This window comes from Alligator mississippiensis, chromosome 10 (genome assembly GCF_030867095.1).
Source record: "Alligator mississippiensis isolate rAllMis1 chromosome 10, rAllMis1, whole genome shotgun sequence".
NCBI classification, from domain to species: domain Eukaryota; kingdom Metazoa; phylum Chordata; order Crocodylia; family Alligatoridae; genus Alligator; species Alligator mississippiensis.
Genome location: NC_081833.1, coordinates 59613235 through 59628636, shown reverse-complemented (window position 1 = coordinate 59628636; position 15402 = coordinate 59613235). Strand labels below are relative to the sequence as shown.

The 15402-nt window shown below is 40.4% G+C and overlaps 1 protein-coding gene across 2 annotated transcripts in view; it reads right to left on the bottom strand.

Moving 5' to 3' along the window:
- The window catches only part of ZNF507 (zinc finger protein 507), a 33564-nt gene extending 18365 nt beyond the window's left edge, over window positions 1-15199 (bottom strand). The window contains exons 1-3 of one of the 2 annotated variants that reach the window (XM_006263265.4): window positions 15025-15199; window positions 6502-8633; window positions 4744-4849 (exon numbers count right to left, since the gene is read on the bottom strand). In XM_006263265.4, the coding sequence (XP_006263327.2) occupies window positions 4744-4849; window positions 6502-8628 (2233 nt within the window). In that variant the 5' untranslated portion in view covers window positions 8629-8633; window positions 15025-15199. Of the gene's footprint in view, window positions 1-4743; window positions 4850-6501; window positions 8634-14444; window positions 14827-15024 lie in introns of those variants that run through there. The other variant, XM_019492946.2, reaches the window with a different exon arrangement.
- Window positions 15200-15402: the final 203 nt, after the last annotated feature.

Here is a 15402-nt window from a genome sequence, read left to right as displayed (position 1 = left end):
TGCAGTAAGACAGGAGTCCTAAACGTCTCAGCTGCTTATGTTGCCAGTTACAGAATCTGATAAAAAGAAGGAAAATGTGTTGACAAGCCTGAACTGCCTTCAGCATTTGCCAAGAAAAGCACAGGCCAAACTTTCTGGACTAAAGAAGAGGTCAAAAGGTAAAACTTGTTAAGGTACAAGTGGCGTTTGCAAGAGAACAGTATCAAAACAAGAAAAGGAAAAAAAAAGTCTCAATTAAGCTCTAAAATTTGAAATCTCCTGCGATTCTGGTGCTGATAAATATTTGATTATAAATGTTCCTAAAACAGAATCTGATGGACAGAACACACACAGTGGTAGTTATCAATGTTGTATATACTTAAAGCTATGATTACATATTCTTTCACTATGCAGGTTGACAGTTCTGATAGTGTAACAACTGTTCCAGATAGTGCAATGACAAAAGTGGGGTTTAAAATGTCTGTTGAAAACAAGCAACAGTGTCCTAGACTTTGGGGCATAAGATGATACATTTAAAACAGTAAGACAAATAGTTTAAAAGAGAGGGATCAAAATGAACACTAGCCTGGATGCAAGATTTTACACCTAAATTAGCAAAACCATGACTTGCCAATAACAATGGAATGAAATGAAGGACTTTATTTCAGGACGTATGAGAACTCAAATCTCTTGATTCTTTAGGGTAAGCATGTCTTCAAAGTGAATAAACCACTACAATTATTCATAAAAACCACTTCTCTAAATATCTTTTCAGTCTGTATCATAGTCTGGCACATAAGTCATGTGAAAGTGTTTTTGAGGTTTTCCGCTAGATGACTGACTAAACCTTCAAGTGAAATCCATTCACTAAACCCCTTGCCCAGAGCATATGCCATTAAGCACTCTTGAGGCAAAGAGCATAAGCACACCCAGAACCAGTTTAAGGCAGCTATATTGCCTCATTTACCCAATTTGGTGTGTGGAGATGGGAACAACTAGGCAGGATGTGCTTCATGGGCAGTGCTTCAGGGTTCAGTATGGAGGTGGTGTAGACTGGCAAAATTCCACTTCAACTTGCACAATCAGGTCACTTGGGCTATGAGAAGCACTTGCACTATGGTATCAAGACGAGAAAATTCTGTGTGGACAGATAAAAGAAGTGACCCCTTCCTCCTTAACTCACTCTGTTCTACCTCCAAACCACAGCATGTCATGGAAAACTGCTCATTTTTCAGAAATCTTGGCCAAAAAAGCAATGTGGTAGTATATACAATCTATATTTTTTTGAATGCAGATGCATCAGAATTCTCTCTATAAAGCACTCAATACAAGTTATTTTTATGTTATCTTGCCCCCAAAATTTCTCCTATGAAATTAGAATGGCAGCTGTATTAAGTTCGTGTTTAGAGACTTTTATAATGCATAAGCCACGCTCATTTTTACAGGTGAATATACGTCTATATATGCAGAAAACTTCTTGAGTGGATTATTAACCCATTTTTGAGGCTGCACTCCTCACAGAGCAAGACCTAAGTGATTTCTGTAATACCATGTCACCTTTGGGTAAAACTATACCCCAAAGGGTCCACAGTCTCTATTTCCTTCTCGGAAAAGAGTTTGGTTCCAAATTTAATTTTCTGTTAATGAACTAGGTAGTTTATTGGCTAGAATGCTTTAAACAAATAGTAAGTAATGAGATGATAAAAGGACACTAGAAACAAATAATCTATTGCAAGGTTATAAGTGGCTAACCACTAGTAAGCACACACTTAGGAGCAATTATTTATACCAGTCACTAGTTAAGATTTATTCTTTTAACAAAACACAGTTAAGTTACAATCCATCATACTGTCTCATGGTGTAGTCCGACTGCCAGTCTAGGAGTTATATTTTCTTCTCATTGTTTCTTCCCCAGGCTCTTTTAATTTTTTTATTTTTGCAAGGGTCTGAGTGTATTGCGAGTGGGGAAAATAACAGGTTTTTATTCTTGCAGCAATAACAGGTGCTACTATAATGCAGCATATTACTGTATTCCTTCATTATTAGGCATTTACAATCCAATCATATCCAATGTCATAATGCGTCCTTTAAATTTATTGTACAACCATGATGAATAAAGAGACATTTAAGACTGACTATTTCATAAACAAGAAATGAAACTGTTTCAGCTCAGACATCTCTCCCATAAACAGATGCTATGCCATAAACTTCTCTGTTTTGGGAAGCTTTATAGGGGTGACATCTGTTTGACAAGAGGATTTCTGTACTGCAGTGGTGTCACAATTTGATTGTAAATTGTTTCTGAAATAATTTCAGCATTTCCAAAGTATAATTTAATGAAATTTTAGAAGAACTATTTTAATTGAAGTTGTATTGCCAACTTTGGTTTGGGGTAAAAATCCATTTAAAGCTTAGCTTATGAATCTTAACCTTTTACACAAGACAAATATGACTAAAATTTATAAAAACATTCAAGCACATAAATAAAAGCCAGGTTCAGTGTCCTCAACAGGAGTTCCTCTGGGACAGGGTTTATAATGTAAGCCCCTCAGTTTGTAAGAACAACTTCAACAGGTTTTTTGTTGTTAAAGAAAATCTTTTCAGAAGTGATTAGCAGTCTTCCTCCTTGTTTAGTCATCCTAACTGAACCCAATTTGCAGAAGATAGACACTCAGCACCTTTGCAAATCAGATCTCTTTCAAGTTCCTTATTATGGGCAGCCAAAATCATTGGCCATTTTCATAAATCTTGACTCAAACAAATGTAAACACTGCCAATATTGATAACCAGAGGTACAGACATACATGCATATCCAAGGGAAAACCAGGAACACTTTTACTTTTCATCTCCTCCCTGAGAATGATAGTTACTTCCTTTGAAGAATAAAGATTGCCTGAAAACTGCTTTTTCTTCTGTCATTCAGCTCTTCCTTGAAAGCTCTATGGCTATTTCAGGTTTGAATCTAAAAGGAAGTAATAAACACTATGCCCAATCTCCTGAAATAATATAGGTCCGAATTCCTTGCACTTTCAGAACAAAAAGGAGCTAGCAGGAGTAATTTTTATACAATGCTGATGAGGCAAGTAACTTTAAATATACAAATCAGAAATTCAAAATTGCAGTAAGAGGTAGAATGGATTTACAGAATAGTGCAGCTGGTAGCCAGGAAATAGAAATCTAATTTTATTCTGGTTATGGACAAATAATTAAAAGTTCAAACTTGTTGCCCTGCTTTTATAGTTAGTAGGGTTGGAAGGGACCTAAGCAGATCATCAAGTCTGACCCCCTGCCACAGGCAGAAAAGAATGCTGGGGTCAGACGACCCCGGCAAGGTGTCTATCTAGCCTCCTCTTAAAGACCCCCAGGGTAGGAGCGAGGACCACTTCCCTTGGAAGTTGGTTCCAGATCCTAGCCACTCTGACTGTAAAGTAGTGCCTCTTGATATCCAGCCTGAATCTGCTCTCTGTCAGCTTATGGCCGTTGTTCCTTGTTACTTCCAGTAGTGCTTGGGGGAACAGGGACTCTCCCATTGCCTGCTGGTCTCCCTTGGCCAGTTTATAGACAGCCACCAGATCCCCTCTCAGCCTCCTCTTGTGGGGGCTGAACAGGTTCAGATCTCATAGCCTGTCCTCATAGGGCCTGCCCTGCTGCCCCCTGATCGTGCAAGTGGCCCTCCTCTGGACCCTCTCAATATTATCCACATCCCTCCTGAAGTGCGGCGCCCAGAACTGGACGCAGTACTCCAACTGTGGCCTGATCAAGGTCGCATAGAGGGACCTTTCTCCCTCTCTCTATTCTTACTCTGAACTCCTCTTACTTCTTGCTCTTTTCCTGGACTTTCAAAGCACTGTCCTCTTTTAGAGTTCTACACTAATCAAGCAAACCTTAAACAGCACATAAATAAAAAATTTAAAATATTCCCTAACAAACCATGTGCCCAATTTTAATCCTGACCATTCTTTATATGATTACTCTCACTGTATATTTTGTCTTTTCATATTATGAATCCCCCAAGGCTCAGAATCCTTCTATATGTTTGTAGAGCACACACTGTATTTCAGAAAATAATGAGAATTTCCAAGTGTGAAATTCAAATGTGTGTTGTGCATATATGCTGTTTCAGAGCCTCGTGTTTTTTCAAAGTGGTCCCTTTCTACTCTGCAATTTAGAAAACACTGAAGCCGTTACAAAAAGTGGTATTTCTTAAAACTCAAAAGGTAGAAGTCCACATCAATGATTAAGTCTATGAATAATGAAGTTTAACAAAGAAGAATAGATTTATAATATTCTAGCATATATAAACATATAAGATGGTATCAAATGGGAAAGTACCATATTCCTTCAAATATATGAGACACTTTAAAAAAAACCACTTATTTTTTCTAAAAACAGCTTGTCTCACATTCAAGTAAGGTGGGAAGGGGAAAGACAGAAAAGTGCTCAAATGCATAATGGAGGTTGTATACAAATAGCTATGTCTTTATAGTTTTCTTAAATTGAGAATCAGAAAACTTAGGCATGTTTTAAATGCAAGGGCATTTTATATTTGAAGGAATATTTCCAATTTTTCAAATGCTGATATGGTACCTCAAAACGGTGGAAATTAACCAGTTTTTGCCTACTGAAAAAACACAAATTTAGGGTCAGAGCAAGGATGACAATGTTTATCCTCAAAAGTAGTTTTTAAACAGTTTTAAGACTATAAATAACATTATGAATTTGACAATCTTTTAATAAAAGATTATCAAAAAAGGCATACAGTACCTTCTGTTTCATCTACCTCACTGGAAACAATTAGTTTGTTGGATGTGGCTGCTGAGAGAATATCTGGAAGACTGTGCTGCTCTCTTTCATGATTTCGTAGCTGACTCTGGAAAAAAAAAAATTCCAAGGAACATTTAATGTCTGTCTGTCTGTGTGTGTGTGTAGGTACACCCCCCCCCATACACACACACACGGATGTATGCATGTACATGTTAAAAAACACTTAACAACATAACCATAAGCATACAGCAATCACTCTATAGTGTTTCAGTAATTTGAAGGGTTTTTTAACATTTTAATACAAGTCAGTGTGAGTGTACATTAAATTATAGGTATGAAGAATATCTCCATTAACTGTACTAATACAATGCCATGCACCACACTGAACAGCACTAATAAATCAATGAAGTCCTTCAGGATTATTTTAAAGAACGGAAAAGATACTGGATGGCAATTAAAAAAAATCTTTAGAAAATAGATTAAACATGCTGACACATTCAGCTTTAATCCTACATTATCCTGACCCCACTCTTGAAGAATAGTAATATTCTAATAATACTTTTCATCTAAGTGACGTATGGGGGATGGAAAAAAAAAAGGAACAAAAGAAAAAAGGGCATGGGAAACTCAGATTATGTTAATGAGATGAGGAATCAATTCTAGGTCACAGGTTCAAGTGTGACCCAGCATAGCACCACACATGGTTTCTTACATGGTCCAACAGCTTAGATGAAAGGTCTCATTCCAGATCATACTGGCCATGAGAAAACCAGAGTCAATCTGGAAGTGACATAACTTATCAAAGTGCATGTAATCATCCTAATCAAGACTGAACAAACTGTGTGGGAAAACCTATTACTATTGCTGGGTTGGTCCAAATTCTGTGCATTTAAGACTCTCTATACCTTTATAAGCACTAAATCACATATAAAATGCATTATTCAGTAGCACTAATTATTTAACTGAGGAAGGCTGAAAATGTGACAGTAGCACTATCCTATGCTCTAGCATGGAATTTAGTTTTGGCTTTCTGCATGACATCAAGGCCAAAGCAGCAATGGAATGAAACATAAAGGAAACTTCCATCTCAGACTTATTAGAAGTCAAGGCCCAGAACAGCTGACACTGCTAGGGCACCCAGTCACAACTACTGGCCACATTGAGCATCCTTTGAAAGCCTGGCCTGTTATGTAGTAAATGCTATCTCCTACTAATTCTTCATTCCCTTTTACCACAGCTACTGGTTAGGACAAAAGAAGAAAATTAATAGATCAATGGGACAGGCCTCAGTAAAAATATTTTCAAAAAGCAACAAGAGACGAGTATTTCCATAGGTAAGCCATGGCAAGTGACTTGAAGTAGACACAATGCATGAGTGCTGCAGATCAGAGAGTTCAGCTGTAATGATACTGCAGCTAAAGTGCTATTATTCTATATTCCTTGGGGCTAACCTGAGGCTGTGGACAGCTGTAACTTTAAACCATTTTAAAAGTGAAGAACTACTACCTGTACAAAAATAGTATTATGATATATGATTGTCTTCTTTTATAATGGTATACATGAGCTTGGAGCACTAACTTTAACTTGGAACGAACAAGGTTAAAGTTCCAGTTTAGTTCTGCTCCAAAAGTTATGTTAGAACATCTCACAGCAATTGTTACACTTGCTGGCACTTTTAATTTAGTTAAGAGAATAACAAAGCAATTAAATACCAGTACATACTATAAAGCTGCTATAGGATAACGGAAATAGCTTCACCTTATAATGAAAGGATTCTTCACATTGCTTGCATTGATACATTCTGGTTTTGCAGTGGTTTATCATGTGGCTCTCTAAATCCTTACTATTGTCAGCTATGTGTTCACAGATAGGACACTGATATGGTTGCCTTTGACGATGAACTCTCAAGTGTTGTTTTATGTAGCCCTTATTGCCACTGCTATAATGACAGAGACGACAGCGGTAAGGCCGGTCTACATTGGGTATATATTCTACCAGGTTGCTTCCTGACATGTTTGCATCATTTGCAGGTTGGCATTGTGCATTGTCCTGTAATTCTTTCAAAATGTCATCATCAGAAGCGTTTTGATCTGTCCTCTCCCTCAGTTTTTCAATTACAGTGAGCAGCGACATACTGATGCCCATTTTAATGGGTGCTTCAGATAACTCCGGTTTGTCTTTTTGTAGCTCCACTATTGCACAGTCACTTTGGTTTAAGGGGGTTAATTCCTCTGAAGGGTTTTTAAATGAAGATACCACCTTGGAATGGGCTGCAAACATGCCATCAGGTTGCCGCTGTCCTGTATCTGTGTCTAAAGAGTTTACTTCAGCAAAAGCCCTGAAGTTAGACCTTGTTAATTCTGCAGCTCTAATAGGCATGGTAACAAGAGCTTCTGCAGCTAATGAGTGCAGTCGCAGAGATTCTGAATTTGTTCTTCTTCGTATAGGAGGAGCGTTTTCATCAGTTGCTATGTTTTTATTAGTGTTTAAATCATTATCTTTCTTATCAGTATTGCTCCAACCTATTATTACTTCTTCAATTTCATCGGAGTGATAAGTTTCAGATCTTTCCTGCAAAACCCGAGATTCCTCTGAGATTAATTTTTTCTCAGTCTCAATGTCTGTGTTCATCAAGAAAGGCTTCTGTAAGACAGCTTCTTCAGCACTCGGCAAACGCTCCACAATTACATTAACATGGCCTTTTTCATTTGGGCTACAATTAATGATTTTCTGTGCCGATGAAAGTAGACTATCACTTATCAAGTTATCCTGCTCTGTATCCGATATAGTCTCTTCTACCACTTCTCCACTAGGTGAAAGTGCTGTTGCTTGACTTAATACTTCCTCCTCTTTAATGTCTTCTACTATTGGTGAAGAATTACATGGCAATTGTTCAGATCTGCAAATCTGGAGTTGAAGAGAATGGTCACTATGGATATCCAGTTCATTATTTTCTAGAGAGAGAACAACGGTATCCACACTGTTAGGTGTTTGAGTTGCAGTTGCATCTGACAAGTTAGCAGACTCATTTTCTTCTTCAAATATAGGGTATGAGCAATCAACCTCACCTGCATGTTTCCATGCGTGGGTTTTCAACATTCTTTGCTGACCACAAGTGTAACGACAAATTAAACACCGGTACATGCCGTACTGCTCATAAGTATACCACTTTCTCCTACCCATTTCAGGCACAGGAGTGGACTGAGTTATGTCTTTGCATTCCAGGTTTATTGTCTGATCAGTGCCTGCTTTGACACTGCTTTCCATTGGCACCTGCAAAGATGAACTTGAGAGATTTACACACGATTGCACTTTCGGCTGGATGTGGTTTTCACCATTGTTCTCATGGTGATTTCGGATATGAACTTCAAGTTCCTCTCGATTTTTAGAAGCAAAGAGGCATTCTGAGCATATTAATATCACTTCATTCTGCTGACCATGTTGTTTTATGTGTTCTTGTAGTATAAAAAGAGATGGTGATAGAAACTTACATAAGCTACACTGGTAGCACATAACCTTTCTTTTACTTTGTGGAAGACAATCAGTTACATAGTCATTTGCTTGCAGCTCCTCAGTCTTTTTAGTGCCAATAACAGACAATTCAATTGTTTTAGTTGGGATCTCACAGAGATCTTGCATTTCAAATGACTGTGCAGAAGCATCAGGATGGGAACGTTTTCTTCCTATCAAAAGGCATCTCTGGGACTTCTCACTTTCAACTATTTTGCTTAGTTTTTCAATAACGTGGATCAGTGGATCAGTTTTACATTTTCTCTCATCTTCACTAGTTTCCAGTGTTGGACTAATAACTGTTTCAGAAATTAGTACAGCTTCCTGATCTCCAATATTTGGCACCAGTACTGCAACACTGCTTCCCTCTTCCATAATATCTGGAAAAAGAAAGTATTATGAACTTAAGTAACAAGTGCAAAAGGGAGAAATGCAACTTAGTTACCAGTTATGTTTAACTTGCTACCTTGACGAAAAGTGGAAGCCTAAATCCATTATTATTACAAATAATCAGGGATCCTGGTTTTCCCTGATAAACAAAAAGCAAGGTCTCTGATAAAACTCCCAAAATCTGTAATTTAAAGGCCCCCCACAACCCCTCCTGGCCCTGCTGGTGCCCCTCACTCTCCTTCATGCCCCCCCCCCCCCCCCCCAGCCCTACTGGTGCCCCTCACTCCCCCCACATCCCGCCCAGCCCTACTGTTGCCCCTCACTCCCTTACAACAGCTCCCCAGCCTTACAGTTGCCCCTTTACTTCCCAACTACAGCCCCTGCCCCAACCAGCCCTGCCAGAGGGGGCCCCCAGCATTTTACTCTAGTAAAGGGGGAAATCCATGGTTTACTTAATTTTTCCATGGGAAACAGAAAACCTAGGTCCCTACAAATAATTAAGACTACCAGTATTAAAGCAAAGAAAAACAGAAACCTGTAGGGTCACTTATAAAAACGATTTTTGGGTCTCATGTTAAATAGTGAAAGAGTATTTTTACACTTTTTCTTGTAATACTAGAACTGCATAAATCAAAGTACAAAGGTCTGGAGTATCCAGTAGGTCGGGATTTTTCAAGGATAAATTGGTTTGTGTAATTATAAATATTATTTCCCTATCATAACCATCAAAACCTGAATACCACACACTGATTTTAATCGAAAACAGCAAATTTAAATTTAATACAAAGATTAATGATGTCAGTTTCGGCTGAAGTATTGTGTTTCACAGTGTGCAAGTCAAGTTTTGAAGTCCAATTTTTAACTCTTAAAATTCAACCTTGACTTGTATACCATATCAATACTTTTGACCCTCCTCCCAGTGCCACCTGGGCCTGGCACTGACCTGACCATCTTCACCTACTGACAGGTCCCTGTCGCTGGAGGCAATGGGGCCAGGCCCAGGCCAAGCATGGCTTGTGGTCCTTGCTGTTGCTGTGGAGCTGCTGCTTGGCCAGGCACTGAGCCTGGCCCCATCCCCCGCAAGATGTGCTGCCTGGGCTGCACCAGTTGAGCACCAAGCCTGGCCCCGTCCCCTGTGAGTGATGCCGGGCTCAGGAGTTGGCTGGCACAGCCTACAGAGCACCGCTTGCAGAGGATAGGGCTGGGCTCAGTGCTCAGTTGGCACGGCCCCCCATCTCTTGCAAGCGGCACTGCCTGGGCTTTGCCAGCTGAGCACCAAGCCCAGCCCTGTCCCATGTGAGTGGCGCTGCAGCACATCTAACCCCCAGGTGTCCAGTCCACAGTGAGGGCATGCAGGGACCGGTATAAAGTGACCCCATATTTCTGATCCAAAAAGTTAAGTTGACTTATACACCAGATTTACGAAATTCCTAACTTTTTGGATCAGAAAAATGGGGTTGACTTGTACACCATGAAAAATAGTAATAATACCTTCTGAAGTGAATGTAGGTTTCTAACCATTCCTGAAAATTTCTGAATAATTTTCTGTTTTGAAAAGAACCACGTGGTTCCAGAAGCACAAGACACATTAACTATTTCCCCTTTGACTTCCTTTTAAAAACATTAACCATAAACCACAGACAGTACTGTGGTGTTGGGCAGAGATTATATTAGTGGCCAAAGTTTATAAACTGGAAGCAGATTTTGAGACTGAGTGGGTGGAGAAGCTAGAATGGGAACTTAATGCCACATCAAGTAGATTACATAACGAGGAATTCTATTCCGGAAAGTGATCAAAGACAGTCTTTTGGAGTTCTGCATCAGATACATTCATTTCACAGAAAGACTTTTCTTTCAACTGGCATCTGCAAATACAGCCAGGGCTCCCAGTATCAAATTTATTCCATTTTTCTTGGTGGACAGGTCAGAAAGGATCTTCTGTTATTCCTGTGAAAGTCCTTCCCCTCCTAATTATGCACTCACTATACAACTGTGAAATAAGGGGAGAAAAGAGTTTGTTGTATGTCACCCTTTTGTGAACTCTGAAAATATTATCAGAATAAGCAGCAGAATATTTACAAAATTAAGCTGAAAGACATAATTCTACAATAGAGTGGGTAAATGATACACTGTTCTTTTCAGAATATGATCACAAGAGTCAGCTAAGTAGAGGAAACTGTTTAGTGCTAGAACTTGCCAAACAAGACACCCACCTAGAAATACTGCTTTAAATCATGTAAAAATTGAACTGAACTTTTTAGTTTGAGAACAGCACAAAGCAGCACATCATCAAGATGGTGTTTATTTTAATACTGGAGGATGCTTCTTGTTCCAAGATTGGAACATGATTTTGTGCTGATTTAACTGGGGCTATACAAACTTATTTGCAGAGGATATTTTCTAGTCAAAATAAAAGTCATTTACACCAAATTTTAAATCTTCAACCTCAAAAATGAGCCAGAGGATTTTCCTTTATCATATAGGAGGAGAGTAAAAATGTGAAGTATCCACAAAGAAGTGACAGTTTCCATCCAGGTGTAATGCATGAGAAATGGTTGCTCGAATATATAAACAAAAGACAACTGGCTCATGTAACTCCAGGTACAATTCCTCCACAGAAAATAGGCTGTAGACAAACATTAGCAAACAGGCAAAACAGCACATGCTAAAAATCTCCATAAACCAAGGGGTGGCTACATTATTAAGAAGAGCCAAAAATGGGTAACTCTGGTACATAAGAACTGCCGTTTACTGGGTCGGACCATAGGTCCATTTTGCCCAGTATCCCGTGTCACATAGAGGCAGAGAGCAGAAGCTGAAAGGAAGAGTGAACAGGGTATGACCGGGGCTTTTCTTCACTATTCCTCAGAACAGGAAAGAATAGAACAGAAGAGAAGTATAACAGTAAATTCAGCATATTAAATTAATTGGAACTGTTTGATATTAAGCCTTCTGCTGTAGGTCACTGGAATACATTAAAAGTGAAATCAAGTCAACCTTAATATTGATTACACTACAAAAAGTTTTTGTCAAACACCTGGAATAATTACTTTTTTTTTTTTTTATTATAACCCATGCTAAGTTTCATTTATATATGCTCTTCCCTCCCATTACGAGGAATTTACTGAAAAAAGTTACAGCACAATTTCCTTCCCCATCCCCCCATGTTCCCAGGTAGATGGTTAAGTATTCTTTACTTTTGTGTTTCTGAGCATGCATTTGATCTATCAAAAATGAAAATACATACAATATTCTGTACTGATTTCATACTGTATTCAGATGTTTGTGCTGATAAGTATTCAGTTTGTGGTAATGCTTCTATATTTAAAAAGAAACTATTTGTGAAGACTTATTTATGGCACATGTTAAGTTCTCTCTATTCTATATCTTGAAATCTATTAATACACTTGGTTCCTTCTTCCCCTCCCTCTAGTACAGAAGAAAATCTATTAAAGTACAGAAGAAAAATCAGTTAAACTGAATAAGAAATGGAACTTAAAATTGAAGTTTTTCCAAATGATTTTGCTTTGATGCCTCAGTCCAACATAAACATATACAGAATCAAGGTCTTCATGTTTTATGCACTTTTGTTTAAGATAATTCTCTAAATCGAGTCATAAAATCAGATGTCATTTATTTATATATAGTTTAACATAATAATCAATGAACAACTAAAGAAAAACTGGAGATATACCACAGGTAGGCCTGAACTGGATACTGTTACAATACCTAGGCAGGCACTCCATAAGCTTATCCCATTTACAACACCTACACATTTTTCTTTGAGTATTTCAAATACAGACCTCATAACTCATACCAGTCCCCAGAGAAAAGATGAGCTACCTAAATTATCTTTACTTGTCCTCCAGTTTTGTGCTGAGTTTATACTGGAATCTAATTAGTTCCTTTAAACTGCAACATTATGGTAACTATTGGAAAAATACTGAAGTTAAGAGATTCAGGGGAACATGAATATGTTCCCCTGAACATATATGCAGAACTATTTGAAAAATACTGAAGTTCCAATTTTCTGCAAATACATGAAAGCAAAACTTCCAAAACAAGATTATATTTGTATTCAAGACATCTATTTAAATATAGTAACATTTGTAAAAAAATAGTGAATTCTATGAAAATTTATTTTTTTATTTCCTAATAGACCATATTGCTAATTTGAACCATTTCAGGTATGCAAATATAGCAACATAATGTATAAAATATAAGCAAGATGCAGAAATTTTCAATATTAATGTCATTTACTTGCTACATGCTCACGTGAAGCATTTCTGCCTGGCTGTGGTATAAATATGTACATTAAAATCCAAATTATTTGAACAACAGACTGACTTTTCTATATTGTGATTTTTCACAAAATTTGAAAAATATATAAGTACTGAAATCACTTGTAGATGTTTACCCTAATTCAGTGCACAAGTTTTCGAAAACCCAAATTCTAGGGTAATTGGCGAAAAAAAGACCTTATGCCTTTAATCAGCTCTGTGTAAACTGACTATGAGCATCTACACAGCATGTCACAAGTATCAAGACTGTCAGGAAATACAGACTGACTATACAGCAGTGTTAGAAAAAAGCTTTTTCATAGGACAGACCCGCCCCCAGCCAGATTATGCAGATCAAGTTCGGCATCTTCGAAGTACTGACACAGAAATCAGAAAATGTACATCAGGAGCGTCAAACTAACAAGCTGGCAGGCTGGATTTGGACTGTCAGGTTTCTTATGGGTCAGATGTCTCACTTCCAGATCTGGCCCATCTGTCTTCTTGTTGCAGTTGCTAAAGCCACTGTGTCCATGTGGCCAGCACACAGGGGTTAATGCCACTACCTGCCCCCACTCACCTGCCCTCCTCCAGCAGATCTGAATGGCAACTGCAAACCAGAAATCTGACAGCAGGTAATGCAGGGAGAACACTTAAATCCCTAGGTGCTAGCTGCAACAGCAGAGGGGCTCAGATGTTTGATACCCAGACTACAGAAAACCAGTGTTAAACTGAAAAAAATCCAAGTATTTCAAGTATTCCACCACAAAAGGGTAAATATACTTTGATTTACATTTTGTATTTGCATTTCTTTGGATAACTCACTTGTGTGTAGAGTGTATTTAGTTTTGTTGAAGAGCTAACTATAACTACTGTGTACAATCCCTAACTACAAATTACACCCTTTTCACGTCATGTTTGCAAACCATGGAAAAGGCTCCAATTACAAGTGCCTTCGCTTACATGCACGGGTAACTGGGGGGACACCAGGACAAGAAAGTTAATAAAACGGTTTGCCTGCCATTCTTTAAAACCTAATGCGTGTGTTTTAGATATTTATCATCTAAAGAAGCAATTGCAACAGGCTTTTTTCCCCCCTTTTCATGCTTATATCCATGTCAGGTAGCCCTCAACAGGTGCAGCAAATACCAGTACAGTCTTTGCATAAGGCAAGATCAGTTTTCAGAACTCAAAAATATTCTCAGATGATGGCAACTTGAAAGAGTCAACATCAAAGTGAGCTAAAAAAAACCCAGGAGTACTTGAAACAACTTTTAAATGCTTTAATTTTTGTGGTTTCACTTTAAAAGAAAAAAAAAAAGTATTTTTCTGTTCTTCTGTGAAAGCCGGATGGGAGCTAAGGGGACCGAAGGCCCTAAACAGACTACATGGGGGGGAGGGGGGTAGTGTGGAGTATCCGCAATGCCACGCCGTCAAAGGCGGGACGTATATTAATAGAAAGAGACAAGATTTCCTCTCCCCCCCTCCAACCTCTTTTTTCCATTTACAGTAAAATATCGCTACCTGTCAGTCTCAGGACCGCGGGTGCTGCTGACACGGAGTGACAAGCCCAACGCGAGGCTGTTGCTACCCAAAGCAGATCTTCCCTAATTCACTAGTGAACTGCCCCACACTTTCAGACTGCCCCCCCGTGCCGAACACGGCCGGCCACACGTCCCAAAAAGCGACCGGGTGAATCGCGCCACGCAGACGGGCCGCCCCACGTGCAGAGCACCGACCAGGCCGCTGCCGGGCAAGCGGGCGATACGCTCTGCCCGGCCACACGTGCAAAACCACGCGTGGCCCGGTCGAGAGGCCCATGCAGCCGGCCCGGTGGCAAGGCAGCGCCTCAACACGTGCAGCGACTCCGGCGCGGGCTGTCTTCGTCCCGCTCCCCGCTGCCCGCGCCTCCAGCCCCGCCTCAACCCGCGGCCGGAGCGAGCCAGGCCGCCCGCCCCCCCCGCGCCCGGGCCCGGGCCCGGGCCCAGGTGAGACGGCGGGGCTGTTTCCGCCCGAGCAACAGGCGGCAGCGGCCCCGCAGCTGCTTCCCAGAGGAGCCGCGGGCCCGGGGCGGGGGCACGCGTGGCACGCCGGGCGGCGGTACCTGCCGGGCCGCCTCCTCCTCCCGCGGGGCTCGCGCTTCGTCCTCCTCCTCCTCCTCCTCCTCCTCCTCGCTCCCGGGTTTTTTCTTTCTTTCTTTTTTTTTTTTTTTTCTTTTTGGGTCGCCGCTTCAAGATGGCGGCGATGGAACCGGGTCACGTGACGGCGGCAGGGATCAGGTGACCGGCGAGTGCGAGGGCCCCGCTCCGCCTGCCCGTCGCCATGGAGACCGCGGGGCCCCGCCCCCTCCCCCCGGCCCTTCGGGACTGCCTGGCGCAGAGATGCCCCGGGAGCCTCTGCTGCCCTTGGTGGCACAACGCGGGTCTCACCCTCCTGGTTCTCGAGCAAACCCACCGAAGTGCTGAGCCCAGGAAAGCAGGGG